The 21,173-nt window shown below is 52.2% G+C and overlaps 11 protein-coding genes and 1 non-coding gene across 12 annotated transcripts; 5 read left to right on the forward strand and 7 right to left on the reverse strand.

The window, feature by feature from the left end:
- On the reverse strand, window positions 1-2,314 carry SODALDRAFT_376320 (hypothetical protein; the record flags this gene model as incomplete). The annotated part of the gene is made up of 8 exons (XM_028614806.1): window positions 1-134; window positions 374-418; window positions 469-547; window positions 597-722; window positions 1,787-1,849; window positions 1,933-1,943; window positions 2,011-2,203; window positions 2,251-2,314. The coding sequence occupies 8 exons, from the start codon at window positions 2,312-2,314 to the stop codon at window positions 65-67; spliced, it is 651 nt and encodes a 216-aa protein (XP_028468338.1). The 3' UTR covers window positions 1-64.
- A 321-nt stretch (window positions 2,315-2,635) lies between these two features.
- SODALDRAFT_356543 (hypothetical protein) lies at window positions 2,636-3,609 on the forward strand (the record flags this gene model as incomplete). The annotated part of the gene is made up of 7 exons (XM_028613920.1): window positions 2,636-2,765; window positions 2,847-2,887; window positions 2,983-3,036; window positions 3,122-3,165; window positions 3,243-3,275; window positions 3,320-3,363; window positions 3,419-3,609. 7 exons carry the CDS (start codon window positions 2,636-2,638, stop codon window positions 3,607-3,609), a joined length of 537 nt encoding a protein of 178 aa, XP_028468339.1.
- A 180-nt stretch (window positions 3,610-3,789) lies between these two features.
- On the reverse strand, window positions 3,790-4,397 carry SODALDRAFT_321863 (hypothetical protein; the record flags this gene model as incomplete). Its single annotated transcript, XM_028609657.1, has 2 exons — window positions 3,790-3,818; window positions 3,911-4,397. 2 exons carry the CDS (start codon window positions 4,395-4,397, stop codon window positions 3,790-3,792), a joined length of 516 nt encoding a protein of 171 aa, XP_028468340.1.
- A 2,107-nt stretch (window positions 4,398-6,504) lies between these two features.
- On the reverse strand, window positions 6,505-7,810 carry SODALDRAFT_330259 (hypothetical protein). Its single transcript, XM_028611158.1, has 3 exons — window positions 7,747-7,810; window positions 6,906-7,678; window positions 6,505-6,830 (listed from the first exon to the last, which is right to left on the reverse strand). Exons 2-3 carry the CDS (start codon window positions 7,471-7,473, stop codon window positions 6,820-6,822), a joined length of 579 nt encoding a protein of 192 aa, XP_028468341.1. The 5' UTR covers window positions 7,474-7,678; window positions 7,747-7,810; the 3' UTR covers window positions 6,505-6,819.
- A 536-nt stretch (window positions 7,811-8,346) lies between these two features.
- On the reverse strand, window positions 8,347-9,222 carry SODALDRAFT_98687 (hypothetical protein). The gene is made up of 2 exons (XM_028615836.1): window positions 9,102-9,222; window positions 8,347-9,032 (listed from the first exon to the last, which is right to left on the reverse strand). The coding sequence occupies exon 2, from the start codon at window positions 8,932-8,934 to the stop codon at window positions 8,512-8,514; it is 423 nt and encodes a 140-aa protein (XP_028468342.1). The 5' UTR covers window positions 8,935-9,032; window positions 9,102-9,222; the 3' UTR covers window positions 8,347-8,511.
- A 598-nt stretch (window positions 9,223-9,820) lies between these two features.
- On the forward strand, window positions 9,821-11,455 carry SODALDRAFT_321866 (calcineurin-like phosphoesterase; the record flags this gene model as incomplete). Its single annotated transcript, XM_028609658.1, has 4 exons — window positions 9,821-9,837; window positions 9,907-10,030; window positions 10,148-10,238; window positions 10,347-11,455. 4 exons carry the CDS (start codon window positions 9,821-9,823, stop codon window positions 11,453-11,455), a joined length of 1,341 nt encoding a protein of 446 aa, XP_028468343.1.
- A 192-nt stretch (window positions 11,456-11,647) lies between these two features.
- On the reverse strand, window positions 11,648-13,677 carry SODALDRAFT_348756 (hypothetical protein). Its single transcript, XM_028613384.1, has 2 exons — window positions 13,444-13,677; window positions 11,648-13,383 (listed from the first exon to the last, which is right to left on the reverse strand). The coding sequence occupies exon 2, from the start codon at window positions 13,328-13,330 to the stop codon at window positions 11,963-11,965; it is 1,368 nt and encodes a 455-aa protein (XP_028468344.1). The 5' UTR covers window positions 13,331-13,383; window positions 13,444-13,677; the 3' UTR covers window positions 11,648-11,962.
- Window positions 13,678-14,043: 366 nt separating this feature from the next.
- On the reverse strand, window positions 14,044-14,973 carry SODALDRAFT_330264 (hypothetical protein). The gene has a single exon (XM_028611159.1). The coding sequence runs from the start codon at window positions 14,853-14,855 to the stop codon at window positions 14,115-14,117; it is 741 nt and encodes a 246-aa protein (XP_028468345.1). The 5' UTR covers window positions 14,856-14,973; the 3' UTR covers window positions 14,044-14,114.
- A 686-nt stretch (window positions 14,974-15,659) lies between these two features.
- On the forward strand, window positions 15,660-16,720 carry SODALDRAFT_330265 (Cupredoxin). The gene is made up of 2 exons (XM_028611160.1): window positions 15,660-15,950; window positions 16,022-16,720. The coding sequence occupies exons 1-2, from the start codon at window positions 15,696-15,698 to the stop codon at window positions 16,469-16,471; spliced, it is 705 nt and encodes a 234-aa protein (XP_028468346.1). The 5' UTR covers window positions 15,660-15,695; the 3' UTR covers window positions 16,472-16,720.
- Window positions 16,721-16,992: 272 nt separating this feature from the next.
- SODALDRAFT_330268 (AFG1-like ATPase) lies at window positions 16,993-19,012 on the forward strand. Its single transcript, XM_028611161.1, has 3 exons — window positions 16,993-17,274; window positions 17,338-17,878; window positions 17,955-19,012. Exons 1-3 carry the CDS (start codon window positions 17,016-17,018, stop codon window positions 18,748-18,750), a joined length of 1,596 nt encoding a protein of 531 aa, XP_028468347.1. The 5' UTR covers window positions 16,993-17,015; the 3' UTR covers window positions 18,751-19,012.
- A 128-nt stretch (window positions 19,013-19,140) lies between these two features.
- SODALDRAFT_t70 lies at window positions 19,141-19,214 on the reverse strand. The gene has a single exon. It is a non-coding gene; the product is annotated as a tRNA-Val (tRNA).
- A 329-nt stretch (window positions 19,215-19,543) lies between these two features.
- On the forward strand, window positions 19,544-20,904 carry SODALDRAFT_338296 (leucyl aminopeptidase; the record flags this gene model as incomplete). The annotated part of the gene is made up of 3 exons (XM_028612767.1): window positions 19,544-19,732; window positions 19,791-20,528; window positions 20,632-20,904. The coding sequence occupies 3 exons, from the start codon at window positions 19,544-19,546 to the stop codon at window positions 20,902-20,904; spliced, it is 1,200 nt and encodes a 399-aa protein (XP_028468348.1).
- Between the last annotated feature and the right edge of the window lie 269 nt (window positions 20,905-21,173).

Genomic DNA, 21,173 nt, shown 5'->3' on the forward strand with positions numbered 1-21,173 from the left:
GGGGGCACTTTTCAAGAAGTTTCGTTCTGCCGGGGCGTCTTTTTGTTTTCCCCCTTATTCCTCCTTATTCCTCCTTCTCTGTGCGCTTCTGGCAGAAGCTCCTGAACCTTCGCTTCTTGACGATTGGGGCCGGCCTACTACGGTTGCAGTGGCATACGTGTGGCAGCAGTCAAATCAACTCTTCCGATCCTCAATCTCAGGCCGCACGAAAAGGTGCTTCTCATATTCGTTCGCAGAGAACACGGCGGAAGGCAAAGACGGGGGAGATCGGTCCAAGGGATGATGGCCTTATTCGTAAAAAGTTCTAAGAGAGGATAGATATCACGCGACTATCTAGGTAGTACTTTCCCCCAGAACAAAAGAATTGGCGAACAGACTGGACGACAAGAAGTCGTAGATCAAGGGAGAATGGGAAGGGCTCAGGTAATATGTGTGTGTGTGTGTGTGTGTGTGTGTGTATGTGTGTACGCATGCAGAAGTGCTGTTATATAGAAAAGCTGGTTGGGTCGTTGGGGAGGGAACAGGAAAAGATGCAAGAACTCGCTCGCTAGACACGGACGGTAGGTACCCGGGGAAAAAGAAAAGGAGATGCGAACAAGTCCGAGCGCTCGAAGCTAAGAAAGGCTGAGCCCCATGGTGCACATTCAGCTGTGGGCGGTGAGAGGTGAGAGTGATGCCGAGGCGAGCAAAAGGTGGGCCTTGGTGGGGTTGGGGTACTGTACCTGTTTGCCAGGGTCGTGGACTCACTGTACAACGTACGCTGTATTGACCGCATTCCTCTATGCCTTTAATTCGTACCTGACCTTTTTTTTTCTCCCGCCAAGTACGGAAGAGACAGATCTAAAGGGACTGGGTAAGGTAGGTATGGTAAGGTCAAGGGAATGGTAAGCTTCAGCAGCACCGCCTGTGGTGTTGTTTTTGCTTGCTACCTTATGCTCTGTCTGTCAGGACGGTCTGCGTCCATTCAACCTGGAAGCTTGTACGCACGCATGTTTTATGTGTATCGGTACCTCGCCATACATAAGTATTCCCCAACCCCCGTTGGTCGTCAGTGGTAACTACCTAAGGTGGGTGGTCAGTAGATATCCGTATGGCTTGCGCCCTCCTGAAACGGTCTCTGTCAGACAGTGGAGTCTTACTCGTACCGTTGGTACCGTTGTACTCCATATAAAGTACCTTACCTAGGTAGGTACGAATCAAGGTACCTTACGTGGTCTTGGTCTTGGATCCCCATTTTAACCATAAAAGGGGTGCTACGATTATTTTTTTTGGCAATTTGGTGTTTCGTGGGGACCGAACTCTCGGCTTTTGATATCTGACCTAACCAAACGCAAGCAGCATTCAGGGGTCGGCTTGGCTAAGGTAGTTAGGAACAGGCGACAATGGGGAGGTTGAGGCCGCCGGGAATGATAAATAAGAGAAAACAAAGACGGTTGTAAAACAGTTCTTTCAGCATTAATTATGGAAACCTTTGCCGAAGCTTTCGACTTTGTGAGTAAACAGTTATACCTTACAGACGAGGTAGAAAAGTGTTATAAAAATTCAGAACAATCCATTGCCCTAGAGGCAAACGAGAATAAGACGGAGCACAGTCATACCGAGAGTCAGATGCCGATCTTAGTCATCGAACTTGACAAACATATGTACCTAGATGCAGATATTTGGTTTCCAGTCCGAGAACAAAGGGATATGTATGATTAATTATTTCTTATTGCCTCCGAAGCTCCGCACATGCCTGTGATTACCATCGTACGGATACCTAGTATGGATGCTTATGGAGCCCTACCGCCAAACTCGATGAAACGCTCATGGATTTCCAGCCGTTTTACAGCGCCATTCAGAAAATGATCTTGTGGCGACACTTTGCAGAGCCTCCTCTTTCTTTTTCACTTATTAATAATAGTCTTGTCTTCCGTGCCAGTCAGATCCAACCCTCGCTCTCCCTATGATTTCATTAGTGTTCTTCTGTTTACGTACGAAGTTCGAATACAACGGAGTGCTTTTGTCTACTCCATGTTGTTCCCCAGCTTTGACCCACAGAGAACGACAAAGAACACGATCTCGAGAACGGCGCTAACCAAAAATACATTGCCAGTGAACATCTTCCAAGACCCAAGGCATGCGGAGGCTTGCAGGGGGGGTTCGAGAGGGATCTCACGATCGGCACCCTCCCGGGACGATCCCAATCTTTCCGACTTCATACCTCAAGTGGACATGCAATGATTAAGCAGACGCCGTGTCATATGGTACGACTGCACGACTTAGCTTCGTGTTGCAGCTCATTCGAAGCTAAGGCAATGACGCGCATATTCATACTTTTTTTTTCCGGGTATTTTACAAAAGAAAAAAAAGAAAGAAAAAAAAAAGCCCTTTGGTTTGACAGTTCAAAGAATTCTTTCAAGCGGGCTTACCGAGTACCTAATTAGCTGAAAGATATCAGATACAGAAAAACGGAGATAATTATCCGTCGTCGTCGTCGTTATTAACGCCATTTCGTTGAATCAATTTCTAACGTCCGTAAAAGCCGGGGATTCTCCCAGGTGAATCTCTTCGAACCTACACATATACATATATTGGAGGGGCCTATATCGTCGCGGCCGATGCCCTGGCTATTGCTCGACTGACAAAATCAATGATGACATCAGTGACAGGCATTGTCAGTCATTGTTGTTCCAAGGCTTTTGGGACGATTGCAAGTATCAAGTCCAAAATCCCGACACAAACCACAACCCCTTCAGGAACCGGCTACGCCATGAACGGGAAGAGTAAAAGGCTCAGAGGGATCTGAGAAGTGTTCTACTTTGCTTCAATGCAGGCGCTGTTTCACTCAGTCATACACAAATGAGTTTTGTCGTTTCTTGTGGCCATCGAACGTACTGGGGGATGGGTTTGTCTAACTAATATGACACAGAGTCTGGCTCGTCCTTTTCTTTTTCTTTCTATTTAACAAAAAGGGCCTAGGAATTTCCCTTTTGCGCTCAGGTGGTCGACAACCGTTTTGCGGGTTCCCGAGCAACGACAGACAGCCGTTACGCCGTACGTTCAAGGGTGGTGGGTGTACCGAACCGTTAATCAGCCACAGACATAGACTCGCGTACACGTTGCATGAGATGTTGGAAAGCGGCTACCCGAAGACAGTGAGATACGGATGATGGCGTCATCTCTGTATGGTAAGTAGGTATGAAGTTGTTGATTCCCAGCCTAACACGATAAACAACCATTAACAAACAGGGAACATGCAGGTACGTCAGAGAGAGCCTGCAGCAGAACATTGTGTGTGTACCACGAACCGAGCTTTCCATTGCCAACATGGTCCGAGAAGGGTCACCCAGGTCAAGTCAAACGACATGGAGAAGCAAAGCAGTTCATAATAAGCATTATGCCTTGAATATCTCTATTCCAGTCCATACGTCATGAGTGGTACCGTGCTGGTCCGCCGATGGGGTGGATGCTATTCTTCCAACTCGGAAAATCTGCATCCACCGCCATTTCCCCCTCAACCCTTGTCCATTTACGGACTATCCCCTGATCAATAAGCTTCCTCTCGTAACCTATGCCCTGGCCCTTTCGCCTGGAAGCACCAATCCGATGAGACATTGCTCTCTCTGAGGCACATTGCTAGCTACAGCTATGTGCCTAGAAATCGCCGCATGTCCGCCTGTATGACACCGCTCTATCCCCCCGCTTTAGGAGAGCTCCAGCGCTCAATCCTAGTTGAAGAAAGAAGACCAGCCTACAAAAGAAACGCCGCTGACTCTAAGACGCCGTATACCCAATGGCTAACTGCCTTTACTGCCTGTGAGGCACCACAAAGTGGGCTGTGGAGAGAGAACGTGTCAGCGCTTACTCGTTTTGCCATGATAAGGGGTTTTTTTTTTTCTTTTGAAAGGGGCTTGGGTGGTATGCATACTGGGCTGGTTGGCAATGAGCTGGACGCGGCCAATGACGTTCCGGTCAACGAACTGGTCCAAGTTGATGCCATGGACGTTCTGGATGAGGCCGAGGTTCAGGCCGCCGAGGTGCAGGTTGGCGAGGTTGAGGTTGTTGAAGAGACCCTGCTGGTGGAAGGCGAGGACGGTGTGGAGCTGCTGGAGCTGCAGAAGGGACTGGACATCGAAGGCTTGGGCGTTGAAGAGGTGAGAGAAGGCCAGCAGGTTGAGGTTCTGGGCCTGACCAAGCTGCTGGAAGAGGTTGAGGTTGACCTGGTTGAGGCGGAGAAGGTAGTTGAGGTCAACGTTCTGGAAGCCCTGGAGGCCGTTGAGCCGGGAGAGGTCGAAGGTGGTGCGAGCTTCGATGGTGCTTAGGGCGGTGGCGGAAGTCTCCTCAACAACGGCAGCCGGGGCAGCCGTGACGAAGGTGGCGGCGAGGGCCGAAAGGACGACGGTGAAGAACTTCATTTTGAGAGTTGGGATAGAAGGCAAATGAAAGCGGCTGAGGGAGTGTGGTGATCAGAAGAAGAAGAACAAGAAGCAAAAATTAGAATGAGCACAGCTCTGATATTCTGTAGGGGTATCTGAAAGAGTGGAAGAAAGAAACTAAAGAGCACAGCTGCAGTGGATGGTTAGCTGGGTTGATTTCAATGACGATCTATTGAATGCCTGGGTTGCTTACCTCTGGAAGAATAAAAACGAAAAAAAAAAAAGAATGGAAGAGGAAAGGACGGGCTCTGTTTGCTGGATTGCTTGTGGGATGAGGTAGAACGGAAAAGATCAGCAACCATCGGCATGAGCCAGCGTCTTATATACACCATCAAGTGAAGCTAGAAGAGATGAAAAGGGGGACCAGGCGGCGCCACTTACGGAGTAGAGCTCCGTTGCACTGTTGCTACCTCAATGACGGGGTGAACTGCGCTTGGGTGTGATCCAATGCGTCGCAAATCGGGAACCCAAGCTTCATCCGGTCTGAAGACAATCCACTCCGTACTAAGATGTCTCGAGGACAGGGGTAGAACGACGTCCTCAGGATTTGGTAGAACATGTCTCCTTGCGAATTTCGAAGGGGATAGGTCGGGGTGACACTGGCACGTGAACAGACAGACCGAAGGATAAGGTATGGCTTGCTTCTTCCTGCCAAGAACCGCTCAGGCAAAATTCCCGACATGTAGGTCCAAGCGAAAAGGTTCGGAAAGGGATTCGCCCGAAGGGAGGTGGACGAGGTTGGTGTCCCAAGATGCACCCTTTGCCGGGGTGGAAGATACGTTGTAAGGAAACAGAAGAGCGAAGGCCAAGAGAACAAGGCCACACGCAGAGCCTCCTGAAACCGCCCTGAACCGAAGCAACGATGTAATGTGATGGTTGATCTCAGCCGAGCGAAGCTGGTAATGACTGGGATAGGGACTATGGAATATGGACTCGGTACTAATTACAGCGCAGTCCAGCCATTTTGTTAAGCCGATTAATTACCGAGTAGACAGCGCTGGCTGTTGGCAGCGTCCTCACGAGGCCTTCGAGACGGAACAAAGCCAGGCGTGGTTGGCTCCTGGACAATTCTCAGTCATTGCCCAGCGACTGACCCTGACATTGCGGGCAGCGTAGCAAATGAGCCCCAGGAGCCCGGAAAGTCAGCAATCCGGTGCCGGAGTCTCTGGTCAGTCGCTTGGCGGGGCAAGACGATGGCGGGAGACAGAAGAAGGCATGACGCAAGAGCATCCCGAGACGAGACGAAAGACAACGTGAGACGGAGACTGAGATGGGATGACATGAAGATATTGACGCTCTGGCAGTCAGTGTGCATCTTGGAGGTTCTTGGCCGTGACATTCGATCAGATCTTGGTGGGGATAATTTGTGGAGAATGCCATAAAATATCGATAACTATTGGCCCTGAGACCCTTAAGAAAGCCCAATAAGGTTTGACAACCCCTCGGCACGGGGCTAGCGCGTACCAAACATGTACCAAGCACGTACCCCTTAGCTCCTCTGATTGGAGCCCCCTGCCACAGAGCCGAACTACCCGCCCCACATCGGATGGTAACCCCCTATTCTCACCTGTGTCACCTATGAAACTCCCGATTTGTAAATTATCTTGGATGATCGACCATGAACCTCGTGGTCAGGTCGAAAGGATCTTGCTGACTGGGGGTGGTGGATGTGAGATGTTCTTTCTTTCTTTTTTTTTTTTTTTTTTTTTTCTTTTTAAAAAAAACAGCCCTTCTTCAGCAGACAATAGTGCTTAAGCTCAGACCGAGCAGTTGTGAAGGGACGATATACTGTCCGTACTACTCCGTACGCCGTAGTTCCCCTCGCCGTAAGCCACATTACAACAGACATCGTGTATTAGTAACTACTAACTACCCAGTATGTCTCCAAGACAACGGTTGACGTTCTATCCAGATGCGAGAAGGAATAGTTTGGGCTGACATCGGAGTCGAGGCCAAGTCGTGCTCGCTTGGTCTGGAAGATGCCATTGCCCCTTTGGAGGAACTACGAAAGTAGGTAATTACTTCGTTGTGGACTGAAAGTTACAGGTACCCGCGGTTGTTACAATTAAGTATATCTTCCGTCTTTGTGATAGCTACCGAGCTCCCACCGCGTTTGCTTGCCCCCCCCATCCCGCGCCCTATTCCCGAAGCCTGGATTCGTGAGACTTGTAGCTCCGAAGGAAACACCGCAAGATCCTGTCAATGGTACAGAGAAAATATTACACATCGAATTTCAGGCCTTTCAGCCAAGTGTGTAAATTATCAACGCCTACAAGACACCGGTTAATGCTAACCTGGCGTGCGTAGCACCCTCTCATATTCAACCCCAAGGCAGGGGATTCCCCATTAGCGGCCGTCCCAGCTCCAGTCACACTAAGTCTCCACCATCTGAGCATGTCGCTTAAAAGATGCCTACCGCTCGGATTTTGTTAGCCTTCGGGAGGGTGTCTGGGGGAGCGCTTGGGGATGGGAGGGTGTCTCTCTCACGTGTGCTGAAACCGTTCAGGAGACGGCCCTGCTGAATAAGCGTCACCACTTGGAACTGGTTGATAATACCGAGAGACTGGAGCTGCGCCAGCTGCTGGAGTTGGGCGAGCAGCTGGATGTTCTGGTTCAGGCCCAGGTTGAAGATGTTGGCGTTGACGAGCCGGCCCAATCCAAGGCCCTGCATGAGCCTGACAATGTTGTTCGTGAGGACCAAGCGCTGGCGGGTCGTCTCGAGGTCGACTTGTTCCTCCTGCTCGACTTCCTCCTCCTGCACGGCTTCCTCTTCCTCCTGCGCCACTTCTTCTTCCTCTTCCTCCTGCACCACCTCTTCTTGCTGTCTCTCCTCTTCACCCACCCTCTCCCCCTCCTCAACCTCGGCGTTCTCCTCTTCTTCTGCAGGAACCTCTTCGACGGCGCCCTCTCCTGTCTCGGGAGTTGGTACTGCGGATGGCTCTGCCTGCTCTTGCTCCTGGCGCAGCATGAGCGCCCCTGGGCGGTTTGCAGCCTGGGGGATGCTCAGCGCCGACACTAGGCCAGCAGATAGGATGAGGACCGTCCAGGGCTTCATGATGGATTCGATGTAGGCAGCTGACTGTATATTACCCTGAGGGGAATATTGTTCGAGTAGCCGCTTGTTGAGTTTCAAACGCGAAAAGGTGGCCAAGGTAAATGAAATGAAAGGAAATGGGTATCTCAAAAAACGAAAAAAGAAAAAGAGAAGAAAAAAAAAAGCCTTAAATGAATGCAGTGGGAACAAACCAAAAAGAGTCCAGCTAGGTAAAAGGTTAGCAGATTGATCACTGAACAGGCTTTCGAATACACAGGGACACAAGCCACGAACCTCTTAAAATGAAGAAAAGGAAAAGAAGAAGACGAAGACGAAGAAAAGGGACAGTAGATATGGCAGATAGAGTAATCTACAGATGAATCCGAGGAAACAAGCCTCTGGGGTTGATGGGGGACATGGAGGCTTATATACATTAAGCTCTAGCTAAGCTCCAAAGGTAGAGAAGAAAATGTATTCGTAATGTCAATGGTTGACGATGTCTATGGTCCCGGTGAGTTTCCAGTTCTCGGCAAGGTCTTCAAGTCCGCAATGCCGGTTTCATCAGATGACCATGCCACAACGACGTCAAAGCACCCTGAGGACAGGCTCTCCAATGTCTCATCGACCGACAACAGACAACATGACGTCTCAAGATGGAGTGTCCCAGGGCCTTGGCTTGGAATGAAACGTTTAATCGGATGGCAGAGGAGGGTGCGGCGGGAAACATGATGATTGCATTTGTATTCGTACTCGAGTTGTGCTCAACTTTGGTTCGAGCTTGGTTGGGGTTGATAGCCGTGCATCATTAACTATGCATAATCAATAGCCCGGTGGAACTTCTTCGATGGCCCGTAACAAGCAAGCTCAACGTGAAGTCATTGCAGGTCCCCTACACCTCTGAGTACTGAAGTATATCAAGGGAGGAGAGCATAGATAGGGACAAAGGACCATTCCCAGGGTGCCTTTATGGGATATCGCGGGGGCGGATGCTCAGAAAGCGGGTATATGTTTTTTTTGTTTTTGCTTTTGTGTATGTTCGTCATCTCCGAAGATTTCCTTTCAACCACCTCTCGGTCTTTGTATTCGATTACCCTCGCTCACGCCCACCCCCTCGCCCCCGCCCCCGCCCTCCGGCTTTGCCTTGTGGGCATGGAACCCTAGCCATTCTCCCAGTATCCCGCCTGGCTTAGGCACGGGACACTCACGCTGCGAGCGTCCTTCCGCAATGTGTCGTGCCTCGCCATCCTCGTCGCCCATCTGGTTGAACTGTACCATGCCGTCCTTGATCTCTGGGGTTTCGCGCCTCCTCCGCCTCCTACGGCGGCCGTCCTCGCCGACGACGACGTCACCGTCGGCATATGTGACACGCGGGGCTGGACAGGGCAGAATATGCGGTAGGCCGACAACGAGGAAGCTGGCGAAGACGGTGGTCGCGAAAAGCGATGAGGTCATGCGCGACCTCGGGTGTAGGTGTGGTGGCATGATGTCGTCGTGGGTTGTCGGTGGGACAGGATGGACGAGAGATGGACGGGGGAGATGGATTGTGGGGAGACAGGAGACACGCTCGGTCTGTGAGGGAGCTGGCAGGAAGGAGTAAGTAAGAACACAGTTCAATTGACGAGGTTAGGGTCATTTTTAGCCGTCCTTACCTATCACCGCTTCATACTCGTGCAATTGAGCGATGTTGAGCGGTGGTGAGTCCTAAGACGTCGGGCGGGAGGCTCTTTGCTCTTTGGGAGAGCTGGAGGTATCGTACATGGGCTTCGAGCTGTCAAAATTCTCGGCATCTCGGTTTATTGAAGACGTACCGGTAAATGCGACTGGGCTCGGGCACCAGCCACAGTCAAGCCACATTGTCTCTCACAGGTACCTTAATAATGTACCTTACCCTAGATACAAAGTACCGATAAGACATTGATCCAAATATGGAATTGTGGATACCTGTCATCATCCCAAGAAACTTACTTCCCCTCGAAAGCTTGGGGCACTTTACACCTGACAGGGTTCCTGGACGAACTTGGATGGTCGGGACTTGTAGGTGATAATTCTTCCTTGTAAAACACCGCCAAGCGCTGGAGATTTGGCGATCGGCAACACAACTCCAACAATCGATTATTTGCAAACGCTATTACCGACTCAACCGACAGTCGCTGCAGTGTCTACCTACGCGTCATCTACCCTCCGAATACGATAGAAAGACGGAATGCGACCGATAAAACTTTCACTTTCATGACTCTCCACTGTCCAGGCCGCGATTCCTACCTAACAGTGCAGTGCAGCGCGTGCTGTCGACACCCGACGACGCGCCATTCCCTCCGAGTGCGATTACCGACCGGTTTCGCTGTAATATACCAATAACCCAGCTATCATGAATGATCTCGACAGGTTCGTCTACCTCCAGTTTTTTCCCCCGTGTTCCTTCTTTCATCCTCGTGCTGATTCGCACTCCTGCAGAGCGATCGCGCAGTTACGCGCATGCCGGCCAATCCCAGAAGCCGAGGTCCGAGAGCTCTGCCATAAAGCGCGCGAGCTGCTGATAGAAGAGGGAAACGTCGTCACAGTCACCGCACCTGTCACGGTATGTCTACACACTATACTCCACACGAGAGAGAGAGAGAGAGAGAGAGAGAGAGAGAGAGACAGAGTGGGGGGGAGGATAAGTTTGTGGACAAGTAGGAAGGCTAACTTGTTCAAGATATGTGGCGACATTCATGGTCAATTTCACGACCTCATGGAACTATTCCGGGTCGGTGGTGATGTTCCAGACACAAACTATCTCTTCATGGGTACGTTCGTGTTACATTGTGCCATGCCCCCCCCCGCCCCGTCCCCTGCTATTATTATGCCATGGTTGATCGAATGAGGGACACTTGGCTGATCTTGACTGTCGCCAGGCGACTTTGTCGACCGTGGCTTTTACTCTCTCGAAACTTTCCTCCTCCTCCTTTGCCTCAAAGTTCGCTATCCCGACCGCATGACGCTTATCAGAGGCAACCACGAGTCTCGCCAGATCACCACCGTCTACGGATTTTACGACGAATGCATGCGCAAGTACGGCTCGGCTAACGTCTGGCGATATTGTTGCGACGTATTCGACTACCTCGCCCTCGGCGCCATCGTCCTCGGCGCTGCAAACTCCCTCGGCGACAGGCCCCAGCAGGAGAATGTGCAGGACGACGTGGAGATCGAAGTGTGCGACCATACGGGATCTATCATGAGCCGCTTCCAACGGCAATTAGATGACGAAGAGTCCATGACGGACAACAATCACAGCCACATCAACAACACCAGAGGTCATGACGGGTCGAGTGCAAGTCCGGTAGTGACCAGCGTGACCAGGGGCGCGCGCGGCGGCGGGGCGGGCGACACCGGGGAGAGGACGGGCCCCCCGGGAAGTGGTGCGTCGGGGAGCAGCGGGGGGAGCATAGGCAACCCGACCGGCGCTGTCCTGTGTGTGCACGGAGGCTTGAGCCCGCTCATCGACACGGTGGATAAGATCCGGCTTCTGGACCGAAAGCAAGAAGTACCGCACGAAGGCGCCATGTGCGACCTCCTCTGGTCGGACCCGGACGAGATTGACGGCTGGGGTCTTTCGCCCCGAGGTGCCGGGTTTTTGTTTGGCGCCGATATTGTCAAGGTCTTCAATCACCGCAACGACATCTCCCTCATCGCGCGGGCCCACCAGCTGGTCATGGAAGGTTTTAAGGAAATGTTCGATTCGTCCATCGTCACCGTCTGGTCCGCGCCCAACTACTGTTACCGCTGTGGCAACGTAGCCGCGCTCTTGGAGCTCTGCGACGAACCTTCGGGGACCGGGCTCTTCGCGCGGAGCAACGGCGACGCCAGCCGCAGCGCCGGCGTCTCGAGTAACAAGGGCGTCATGCAGGAGGGAGACGCAGTCCCCAGGAGCGGGCCTGCGCGGAGATATCGCGTCTTTCAGGCTGCACCGCAGGATTCCCGCGGCATGCCTGCCAAGAAGCCTGTGGCGGACTACTTCTTGTAAATATCTAACCTCCGGGCGGGGCGCTCTATGGGACGGAATTCAGGAACACCATCCCATCTAACCGTTTCTCGTTCTGTTCTCTATTTTTTATGGATCTTCGTCCTTTTTTTTATTTTATTTTATTGGCTTCCCTTTAATGATAATATGGGGTCAGCATCGGAGTTGGGGAGGCTTGACATCACAGAGTGTTGGACGTTGTTTGGCTTGGGGGCTCTCTAGGCAACACGGAGGGCCATCGATATGATGACGAAAAAAAAAAAAGGAAAAGGAAAAGATAAACAGCAAACGTTATATGATCCAATGCTCAATACATGATTGTCGGACACATGGCGCATGATTCTAAAACAAATCACCAAGTTTCGCCAAGTCTCCAAGTCGAAATCGAGATGCCAACAAGAACTGCCCCTAAACAAGCAAATCAACACCATCCATCCCATGGCATCTCAGGGATACCATCGAGCACCTGCTCCTTCCTTGCCCCCCCGGTTGGTTTCTTTGGGTCGATACCTAGACCACAGCGACTTGAACCTTGGACGCGAAATTGGTGCTTAGCTGCGGCTTCGCCTCCGCGCGGGGCGCGAATTGCAGCTCCGTCGATACCAGGCACTCCACCTGGCGCAGCCACCACACGAAGAGACCACCAACGTAATCCACCTGGAATAAAGTGCCTCGCAGCGCGTCGGCATCCGCTTCGCGCTGAATCAGCCGGGGGATGACCTCGTCGGACAGCATAGCGACCATCGCCTTGTACGTCTTCCCGTTCTTCCGCTTGGCATTCGGTCTCCGCGCCTGGTAGTCCGCACGCTTGCGGCGGGCGGTCGCGAGCTTCTGCCTCGCCCTGGCCACGTCGATGGGGCTGAAGTCTGTCTGGCCGAAGACGTCGCGCATGCGCAGGAGGACGCTGCGGCGCGGCGCCTGGTCTTCCGCCAGCGCGGGGTGGTTCTGGAGCTCGTCGGCGAGACTGAACAGGTTGCAGATCGCTGCGATGATGTGCTGGCCCTGGGGGGCGAGGGTGGTGGGTGATGCGCTGGTGGCGTCGTCTAGGTTGAGTAGCTCGGGGACGGCGATCACCTGCATGGCGGGGATGTAGTAGTCTTGCCCCGACGGGATGGCTCCGGGGGACAGTGGGCTGAGTTCTGCTAGCCTTAGGTCTGTCGGCGACACGATTTTGGGAGGCGGCTTTGGAGGTGTTTTCTTGACGAACACGATCTTAGGCGGCGGTTTTGGGGGCGTTGTCTTGGACTTCGCTTGGTCTGTCGGCGAAACGGTCTTTGCTGGGGTTTCTTGGTCTTGAGCCGTTTCCTTCGACTTCACTTCGTCTCCCGGTGGCACGATCTTGGCTGGCGCGTCTTGAGGTGTTGTCGTCGACTGCCCTTCGTCCAGGGGTGCTGTTTTCTTCTTCTTCTTCGGCGTTGCCTTCTTCTTCGTCTCCGTCTCCTCCTCCTCCTTCTTCGTTATCTTCTTCGTCTTCAGCTTAATCTTTATCTTCTGCTTCTTCGGGGGCACTGGATCAACTTGTGGCTTTGGGGTCGTCGGATTGACAGACTCCTTGGGCGAAGGGATTTTCGGACTGGACACTTCTTTTGCTTCTCCTTCCTCTGTAGGCTCATCGACCACTGCCATGGAAGCAAAGACTTGAGGAACGTCATCCAGGGATAGCATCGTCCTCATGCTCGACGGTCCTTCGTCTACCTTGGACAAGCCCAGCATCTCTCTCAGATTCTCCCATTGGCCCTGGTTATGTTCCATGAGATTTGACTCCTGGAACGTCGCCAGCAGCCTGGTCCTCTTCATCGGTGGTTGACCGAAAGCAGTCTCATGGCGAAATCTCTTCAGTGCCAGATGGCGAGACCGAACGGGATAGCAAACCTCCATGATGCTGCTGTCTCTCCTTTGACTGCCTTATTCGCCAAAACTTGCATCGACCTCTAAAGTTGATATTAGTTACTTTTGTTGTAATCAAGAAACAACAGAAAGGAAGGGTGTACCTGTAGGTAGATTCCGCTGTCTGTCCTGTCAATATTATTTTACTGTTGTCCAGAGGCAATAACCTCAAGGGAGTCGTGAGAGTCGTCAAGGCATGAGCTCTCCGGTGATGGAGCACTGATCATTATGTATTATTTTGTCTATCTTTCTCTCCTTCCGGTAGCCTGCACCAACACGGGGGCCAGGGAGTGCATCTTCTTCTCTCTCTCTCTGCGCGAAAGCTACAGCGAGTAGTTCCAGATGCGGTAAGATGGGACGCTTTCCATTGTTCACGGGGGAAGGGGAGGGGTAATTAAACAAAGATTATATTCCAACCATGTTTTGATCAAGAGACCCTTTATTCTGCTTTCCGCATTGGTGAGTAGAGGTGGGCGTGCGCTTTGTTGGACACTCCGTGGCTGAGTTCCCCTTCCTTTGTGCTGTTGAGACTCCCATCCCTCGCGTCGACTCGCCGTGACTTTCGTTTTTGATTCCGATGACTGGATTTGAATATTTTCTCCCTTTTTTCTGCAAAGACATGCGACCTTTAAATACTACCGTCGGGTTGCGTCATGTCGTTCCTCGCGGTCTTCCTCTAATTTTAGATCGTATCACCCATCTGGCTGGGGTGCTCACTGGTTTGCATTCTGTATTGCCCGTATCATCGGCCTTGCTCGTAGTCTTCTTTAGTTCTTCACCAGTGCCTCAGCCAGGCATTTATGACCTGGACATGGTACTCTTCGAAAACGAGTCTCTCAAGCTCCGACTTCCTGTCCACCAGAGCCCTTAGCTCTACCTCGCCAGGCGAATCCTGAAATCGCTTCCGCGCATTGACGAACCTCCGACAGCAGGCTTGGTACCTGACATTGACAGTCTGAATCAGCCCTTTCTGCTGGCACTTGATGCACAGATCCGGGATTGCACCACCCTCGGGTATGGTCATCGGGATGAGGAACAGGCCTTCGTGCGTGACGTGTCGCGTCGTCACCTTGTGCCCGCACTTGCGATACACGAGACGTCGTCGGCAAAACGGGCATGTGTCGTGATCTGCAAACCAGGCATCCAAGCAAGCTGCCCCGGCTACGTGTCCGCAGGGCATCATGGCCGGAACGCTGTCCCCCCAAGAGCCGTCGGCTTCTTGGGCAGCTTCTTCGCTCTGGAAGAGCAGCCGCGTGCACTTGCAGATCTGGCAGTGTATTTTGTCTGGTTTGTCGATGAGAAAGGTCACCTTGGGGCAAGGGACGAAACTACTTTTGGCCATTTCAGAGTCTTTCGGCTTCAACCAGTGGCGAATTAATGACAGCCAACCTTTAAGCCTCGATGTCTTCTCCTTCTCGTCTCCTTCTTGGCCTTCATTGTTGTGGTATTTCTGTTGTCGTTCTCGCTCTGTCGTAGACTTCAGGTACAGTCTTAGACTCTCGACGCTAGGTAACATCGTGATGTGGCACCGATATGACCGGTCTTTCTCAGTGGCCTTTTTCTTCTCTTTTTGTTTTCTTTTTCTGGAAGAGGTTGTATATGAAGCTGATGTATGTAGGTTGTAAGTTTGGAGAGAAGGGCAATTTGACAACCTCATCGTCTAAATAGGCCAAGACCCGTCACGAACAGCACAATCTATATTGAACAGATGAGCTCTCTTCAATGGTGGTTGACTCCCTTAACTGACCCGTTCTCAGTGATAGCGAACATTTCGCCTGTGTTCGTATACTAGGAGAAAGCAATGAGATGATACTCGTAGTATCTGGAACAGAAAGCACCCAACTGTCTGCCTGAAATGTGATAGCAATGCTGTAGGGTTCGTGTAGTATGCGGCTCTACTCGACCCTCCGAAGCCCAGCTTCGGGCATCCTTGCATGGAAGTAGGGCCACCATCCTTGATGGGCAGTACGAAGTCGTGGAGATGCTGAGAATATGCAGGACTATCCTATAATTAGGACTGGTTTCAGTCCAGAAATCTTGAATTAGAATCGCCTGCCGTCTTCTTTCAGCCCCCGCCGAAGTCATGATATCGTCAAAGCTCAGGTCAAGGGTGGCTGGTTGTAGGGAGGAGACCTGACAAAGAGATACTGTCAACAGCTAACTACCTGATTGACAACAACATGGGATTGTGGAAGGGAGATGGAAACGGGTCGGGACAAAGACGTCGAGTTTGAGGGGCTCCTGTAACATCGACGCGTGCCGGAATGCTTTAATACTGAAGCAGCCGACTTTAACGTGGCCGTCCTTTGCATCAGACTCAGCAGAGCATTTCAGTTGAAGCAACCCATCCCATATCATGTTATTGCACCTTTTTGCGATGGTGGTCGTATGGGCATTACTGGCCTGCGCGGAGACCATACGCATCGATGTCGGCATCGTACCCCAATCGTTCACACCAAATACGATCAGGGCCGATGTAGGCGACGTCTTAGAATTTCATTTCCATCCGCAGAACCACAGCATCGTCAGAGGCGAATACGCACAGCCCTGTGCACCCATCAACGAAGAGGGTTTCTTCTCCGGATTCGTGGAGGCAGAGGCGGAAGAACAGGTGAGTTCCTGCGCGAAGTCAAGCTGCACGATTTTTTTTTCGTTCTTTTGGCCCACTGAGAACCGAGATAGAATCAAGTCTTCAAAGTCGTCGTCAATGACACGAAGCCCATCTTCTTCTACTGCGCCCAGGGTTCGCACTGTTCCATGGGCATGGTTGGCGTGGTCAATCCTCTGGCAAATCAGACACTGGAGTCTTACTCGCGAAATGCAGTCGGAAAACCAGTCTTTGTTCCTTTTCCGGTCACCGCGTTTGGAGGTGAGTTCGCAGAGACTTCGGCAAGGGACGGTGGCATGGGCGTTGATGATAAGGATGATGATGACGACGACGACGACGACGACGACGACGACGATGATGGTCCGGGGACGCCGTCTCGCTCCGGGGATAGTAAGAGTAAGGGAGACATCGACAGTGACCCCAACAGAGACGGGGAGGAGGACAAGGGCAGGGCGGGGACAGTGAGGGCCTCTCTGGTAGGGCCGCTGTGTTCCCTTGGATTTGCCTTGCTTCTTCTGCCTTGAAGACTTGTGATGGATGTGAGAAACAAAACTCTAGGTCAGCTGTAACTGACCGGTCATGCCAGTTGGGGCCAGCCAGAATTTGCATTTCTTTTGTCAACTACCTTACCTTATTGTATGATAAGGTAATTACGGGAGAGACCATCCTTTCGAATAGATTTCCTTTGTACGTTGTCAGAGCTCCCAACACGTAATCACATGCTCAGCGTGGTTTCGTGTTGGACTGGTAGATAAGGTAGATAGATACATAACCATATTAGTCATCTTTGCGATACTCGGCATAACTGTCGGCATTGGGCGGCGGGCAGCCAGTTTCGTCATTTTCGTACTCAGTAGTTCCTCTTACCGACTGTACCCACCACGGTGCCAAAATCATGGTTCCGTTCCGGCTTCCTTCGTGCCGAACCAATCCTCTCTACTTTTTTCTACTCTACCAACTAGACAACTAGCATTTCCAAAGCCTGCAGCCCGGTTTTGTCTGTCTTGTTCTGTTCGTTCCTTGCATTAGATACCCTGCGACGGCTCATGTTTCGATAAGACTGCGACGATGCGCTCTTGCGCTGCCACTGCGACTACCCCTCTTCGTCGGCTAAAGGCCAGCGCGCCTCCGCCGCCGTTCGCGCGGCTTCACCTCTCCTGGCAACGGCAGATCCGAACAGTCTGCACAACGTGTCTGGATGAACTAGGAGTGGGTAAGACACTGCCATGGCAAGCCTGTCAGCTCAGGCAATGGCGAGGGACTCCTAACCTACATGCCGCTAGACAGAGGAGACTTGCGTCGACCGCTGCACCAAGTGCCGCGACAGGTATGTACATAGATGCTTTCCTGACCGCGACCACGCCACTCAAGGCTGACTGTATTCCCGAAGATATCAGCAAGGACGATAACCTCGGTCCTCTCCAGGAATACGATCGTCGCGTGAACACCGGACTCCTGAAGAACGACGAGCACCAACGAGGCATCATTCAGAGCCTACAGCGTCTCCACGATGATCTCGCCAAATACCGGGCACCGCCGGTCCAACATCCCACCGTCGAATCTCTGAAACCTGCAAAATCAATTCTCGGCTCTTTGTTCGGAGGCAAAAAGGCAGGCAAAGGGACCATCGGCGCGATACCCAGCAATCTTCCTCGCGGCCTATACCTGTACGGTGACGTCGGCAGCGGCAAGACCATGCTGATGGACCTTTTTTTCGACACCTTACCAGGGTCTGTCAGGTCGAAGACGAGGATCCATTTCCACAATTTTATGCAGGACGTCCACCGGAGGCTGCATAAGATGAAGCTGGAGCATGGCAACGACATGGACGCAGTGCCCTTTGTGGCCGCGGATATCGCCGAACAGGGCAATGTGCTTTGCTTTGACGAGTTTCAATGCACCGATGTGGCAGACGCCATGATTCTGAGAAGGTTGGATCAACACCATTTTCGTAATCTCATGGTAGGCTTTGCCCCACACTAAACAGCTAACACCATGGCAATCCAGGCTTCTTGAAGCCCTCATGTCCCACGGCGTCGTGCTGGTGACCACGTCGAATCGCCACCCAGACGAACTTTACAAGAACGGCATCCAGCGCGAGTCTTTCATCCCCGCCATCGAGCTTCTGAAAAACCGACTTCACGTCATTAACCTCGACTCCCCGACCGACTATCGCAAAGTGCCACGCCCAGCATCCTCCGTCTACCACACCCCTCTCGACGCCAATGCCAAATCACACGCAGAAAAGTGGTTTTGCTACCTGGGCGACCCCGAGGATGCCGGCAATCCACCGAGGTCCGAGACGCAAACGGTATGGGGACGCGAGATCCACGTCCCCCGCGTCAGCGGCCGGTGTGCCTGGTTTACCTTCGACGAGCTCATAGGTCAGCCAAAGTCTGCCGCCGATTTCCTCGAGCTCGCGCGCAGCTACGACGCCTTCATCGTCACCGACATACCCGGCATGACGTATCGACAGCGCGACCTCGCCCGCCGCTTTATTACCTTCATTGACGCCGTCTATGAGGCACGCGCCAAGCTGGTCCTCACCACCGAAAAGCCGTTGGAGGAGCTCTTCGTGTCGCGTGAGGAGATCCGGCAGACCCTCGGCTCTGACGAAGACGCCATGTCCGTCATGGGCGACCTGGCGGACGCCGAAAGCATTGACCGGGCCAAGATGTCTAGCTTGTTCTCCGGTGACGAGGAAGCGTTTGCTTTCGCCCGTGCCCTTTCGCGGCTCAGTCATATGAGAAGCAAGGAATGGGTAGAACGTGGATTGGACATTGGAGAGCAGAACGGTGTGTAGGGCCATGTGACAGCTGACGCAGAAGCTCGCAGTCATTAGACAAAGGAGGCCACGGTTATAAAGCGATAAGCTCCATTGGGTTTTTTTGGGGGCATTTCATCTTTACAGTTGGCATCGTTGTGCTTGAGCTCATAGATAGATAGCGTCGCATAGTCATGGGCCATGATTCGTATCCATGCTATAACATATTGTTTACCAACAGCATCTTTCCGTCAGCATGCGACTTCCCTGTAATAGTAGCCTACCTAGAGGCACTCCGTCAGGTGTACAATGGGATTCGAACGTCACTTTCAGTGTTGGATGTTTGATGTCTCGACAAATCGCAAACAGGTTTTGTCTTGATAGAGAGAAAAAGAAAATGAAACAAAAAAAAGCAAATTCAAAAAATATTGACTCAGGGGAGGCTCGATCTCCCGACCTTCAGTGTGTTAGACTGACGTGATAACCAACTACACCACCGAGCCAGCTGTGAACTTGTTGTATTTGGAAAGCCAGAGCTGACTAATCTAGCCATTTCCAAGCCTCCCTAACCCACCTTCCCGCCTCTCAACCGCACTCCGCCCCTGCAGGAACGCTGCACAACGGTTCAACAAGGGTCTCCCTGTCCGCTATCTTATCACGCGGGCAACCCCGAGGCCCACCGTAGCTCCCTCCGATGACGACCATCGTCACTCCCGCGCAGCCTAATAATTACCGGGCACCTACTCTTCCCCCTCTTCTAACCACAACAAACATACTCAATTCTCCAACACCATATTTAGTCTCGCCGAAACATCAACTTTTGTCGCCAACTATGAAGATCTCCAAGGCCACGGCTCTCTCGCTTCTGCTTCAGGCAGCTTCGGCTCGTTTCACCATCGAGAATGAAGCTGATAACGTTGTCCTGAACCCGAACGAGGTGGATCAACAGACATTCTTGATTGAGCTCGCTCCTGGAGATACCAGATGGGTGACAGAAGAGGAGAAATGGGAATTAAAACGCGTACGAGACTTCTTACCATGGCTTTGGTCTTCCCACGGTTAACCTAGGCCCGTTACAGGATGGCAAGCGGTTCTTCGATATCACCGAGACGCAAGATCTCGGCTCCTTGCGGGTCCAGACAAAGAGCTTTTTCCCGGAAAAGTGCGAGTACCAGGACACAGTCAGGCCCCTTCTCAAGGACCTGTCCAAGGACAACATCCAACGCCGGCTCGAGAAGTTTACCAGCTTCCACACGCGCTACTACAAGTCGGACTACGGTCGCAAGTCATCCGAGTGGCTCCTGTCGGAGATCAACTCCATCATCAAAGAGACTGGCGCGGACGAAGCGGGTGTCTACGCTGAGCCCTTCGCGCACTCATGGCCGCAGAGCTCCATCATTACCACTATCCCGGGCAAAACCAACAGCACGGTCGTGATCGGCGCGCACCAGGACTCGATCAACCTCTTCCTGCCGAGCATCCTGGGCGCGCCAGGGGCCGATGATGATGGCAGCGGATCCATGACCATTCTCGAAGTTTTCCGTGTCCTCCTGAGCAACGAGGAGGTGCTCAAGGGCGAGTCGGAGAACACGATTGAGTTCCACTGGTACAGCGCCGAGGAGGGCGGCTTGCTCGGAAGCCAGGCCATCTTCTCGCGGTACGAGCGGGACGGGAGGGATGTCAAGGCTATGCTTCAGCAGGATATGACGGGCTTCGTGCAGCGCACTCTCAATGCTGGCGAGCCCGAGAGCGTCGGCGTCGTCACGGACTACGTTGACGCGGGCTTGACCGACTTTATCAAGAAGGTTATCGTTGAGGTAAGCCTGACCACTAATTCCCCCCGCTCCTGCGCTCTCGTCCCGCCCACCGTTCGTCATTCGTCATTCGTCATTATTGCTTACATGTTTTTGTTTCTTGTAGTATTGCGACATCCCATACGTCGAGACAAAGTGCGGTTACGCGTGCTCCGACCATGCCTCAGCCAGCAAGGCCGGATACCCTTCGGCGTTCGTCATCGAGAGTGCATTTGAGTACTCGGACAACCATATCCACACCACGGAGGACCTGATCAAGTATCTGTCGTTCGACCACATGCTGGAGCATGCCAAGATGACTCTTGGTCTCGTCTACGAGCTTGGCTTCACCGACTTCGCCGCTCTAGAGACCGAGGCTGTCATCTCCGAGGAGCTGTAAATGGTGTCCGGGATAGATGCGTTGGGGCATTCAGCGAGAGTATGCATTTTTACATTGCATGTATATTTGTTTTTTTGTTTCTCCTGTTTGGTCTGTGTCTGACTTTCCACGGCTTTTGCATTGGTTATGGTGGCTTAAGAATAAACTTATGGTTTACATGATTTCTTGAAATCTGGATATAGATAAGATCATTGAGATGTCAGGCAGGCCAGTTCATTATGGGTCATTTCTGATGTTATCTTTCCGTGCAGCATAGGAAGGTAGTTATA

The sequence above is a fragment of the Sodiomyces alkalinus genome (genome assembly GCF_003711515.1).
Source record: "Sodiomyces alkalinus F11 unplaced genomic scaffold SODALscaffold_2, whole genome shotgun sequence".
Classification (NCBI taxonomy): Eukaryota; Fungi; Ascomycota; class Sordariomycetes; order Glomerellales; family Plectosphaerellaceae; genus Sodiomyces; species Sodiomyces alkalinus.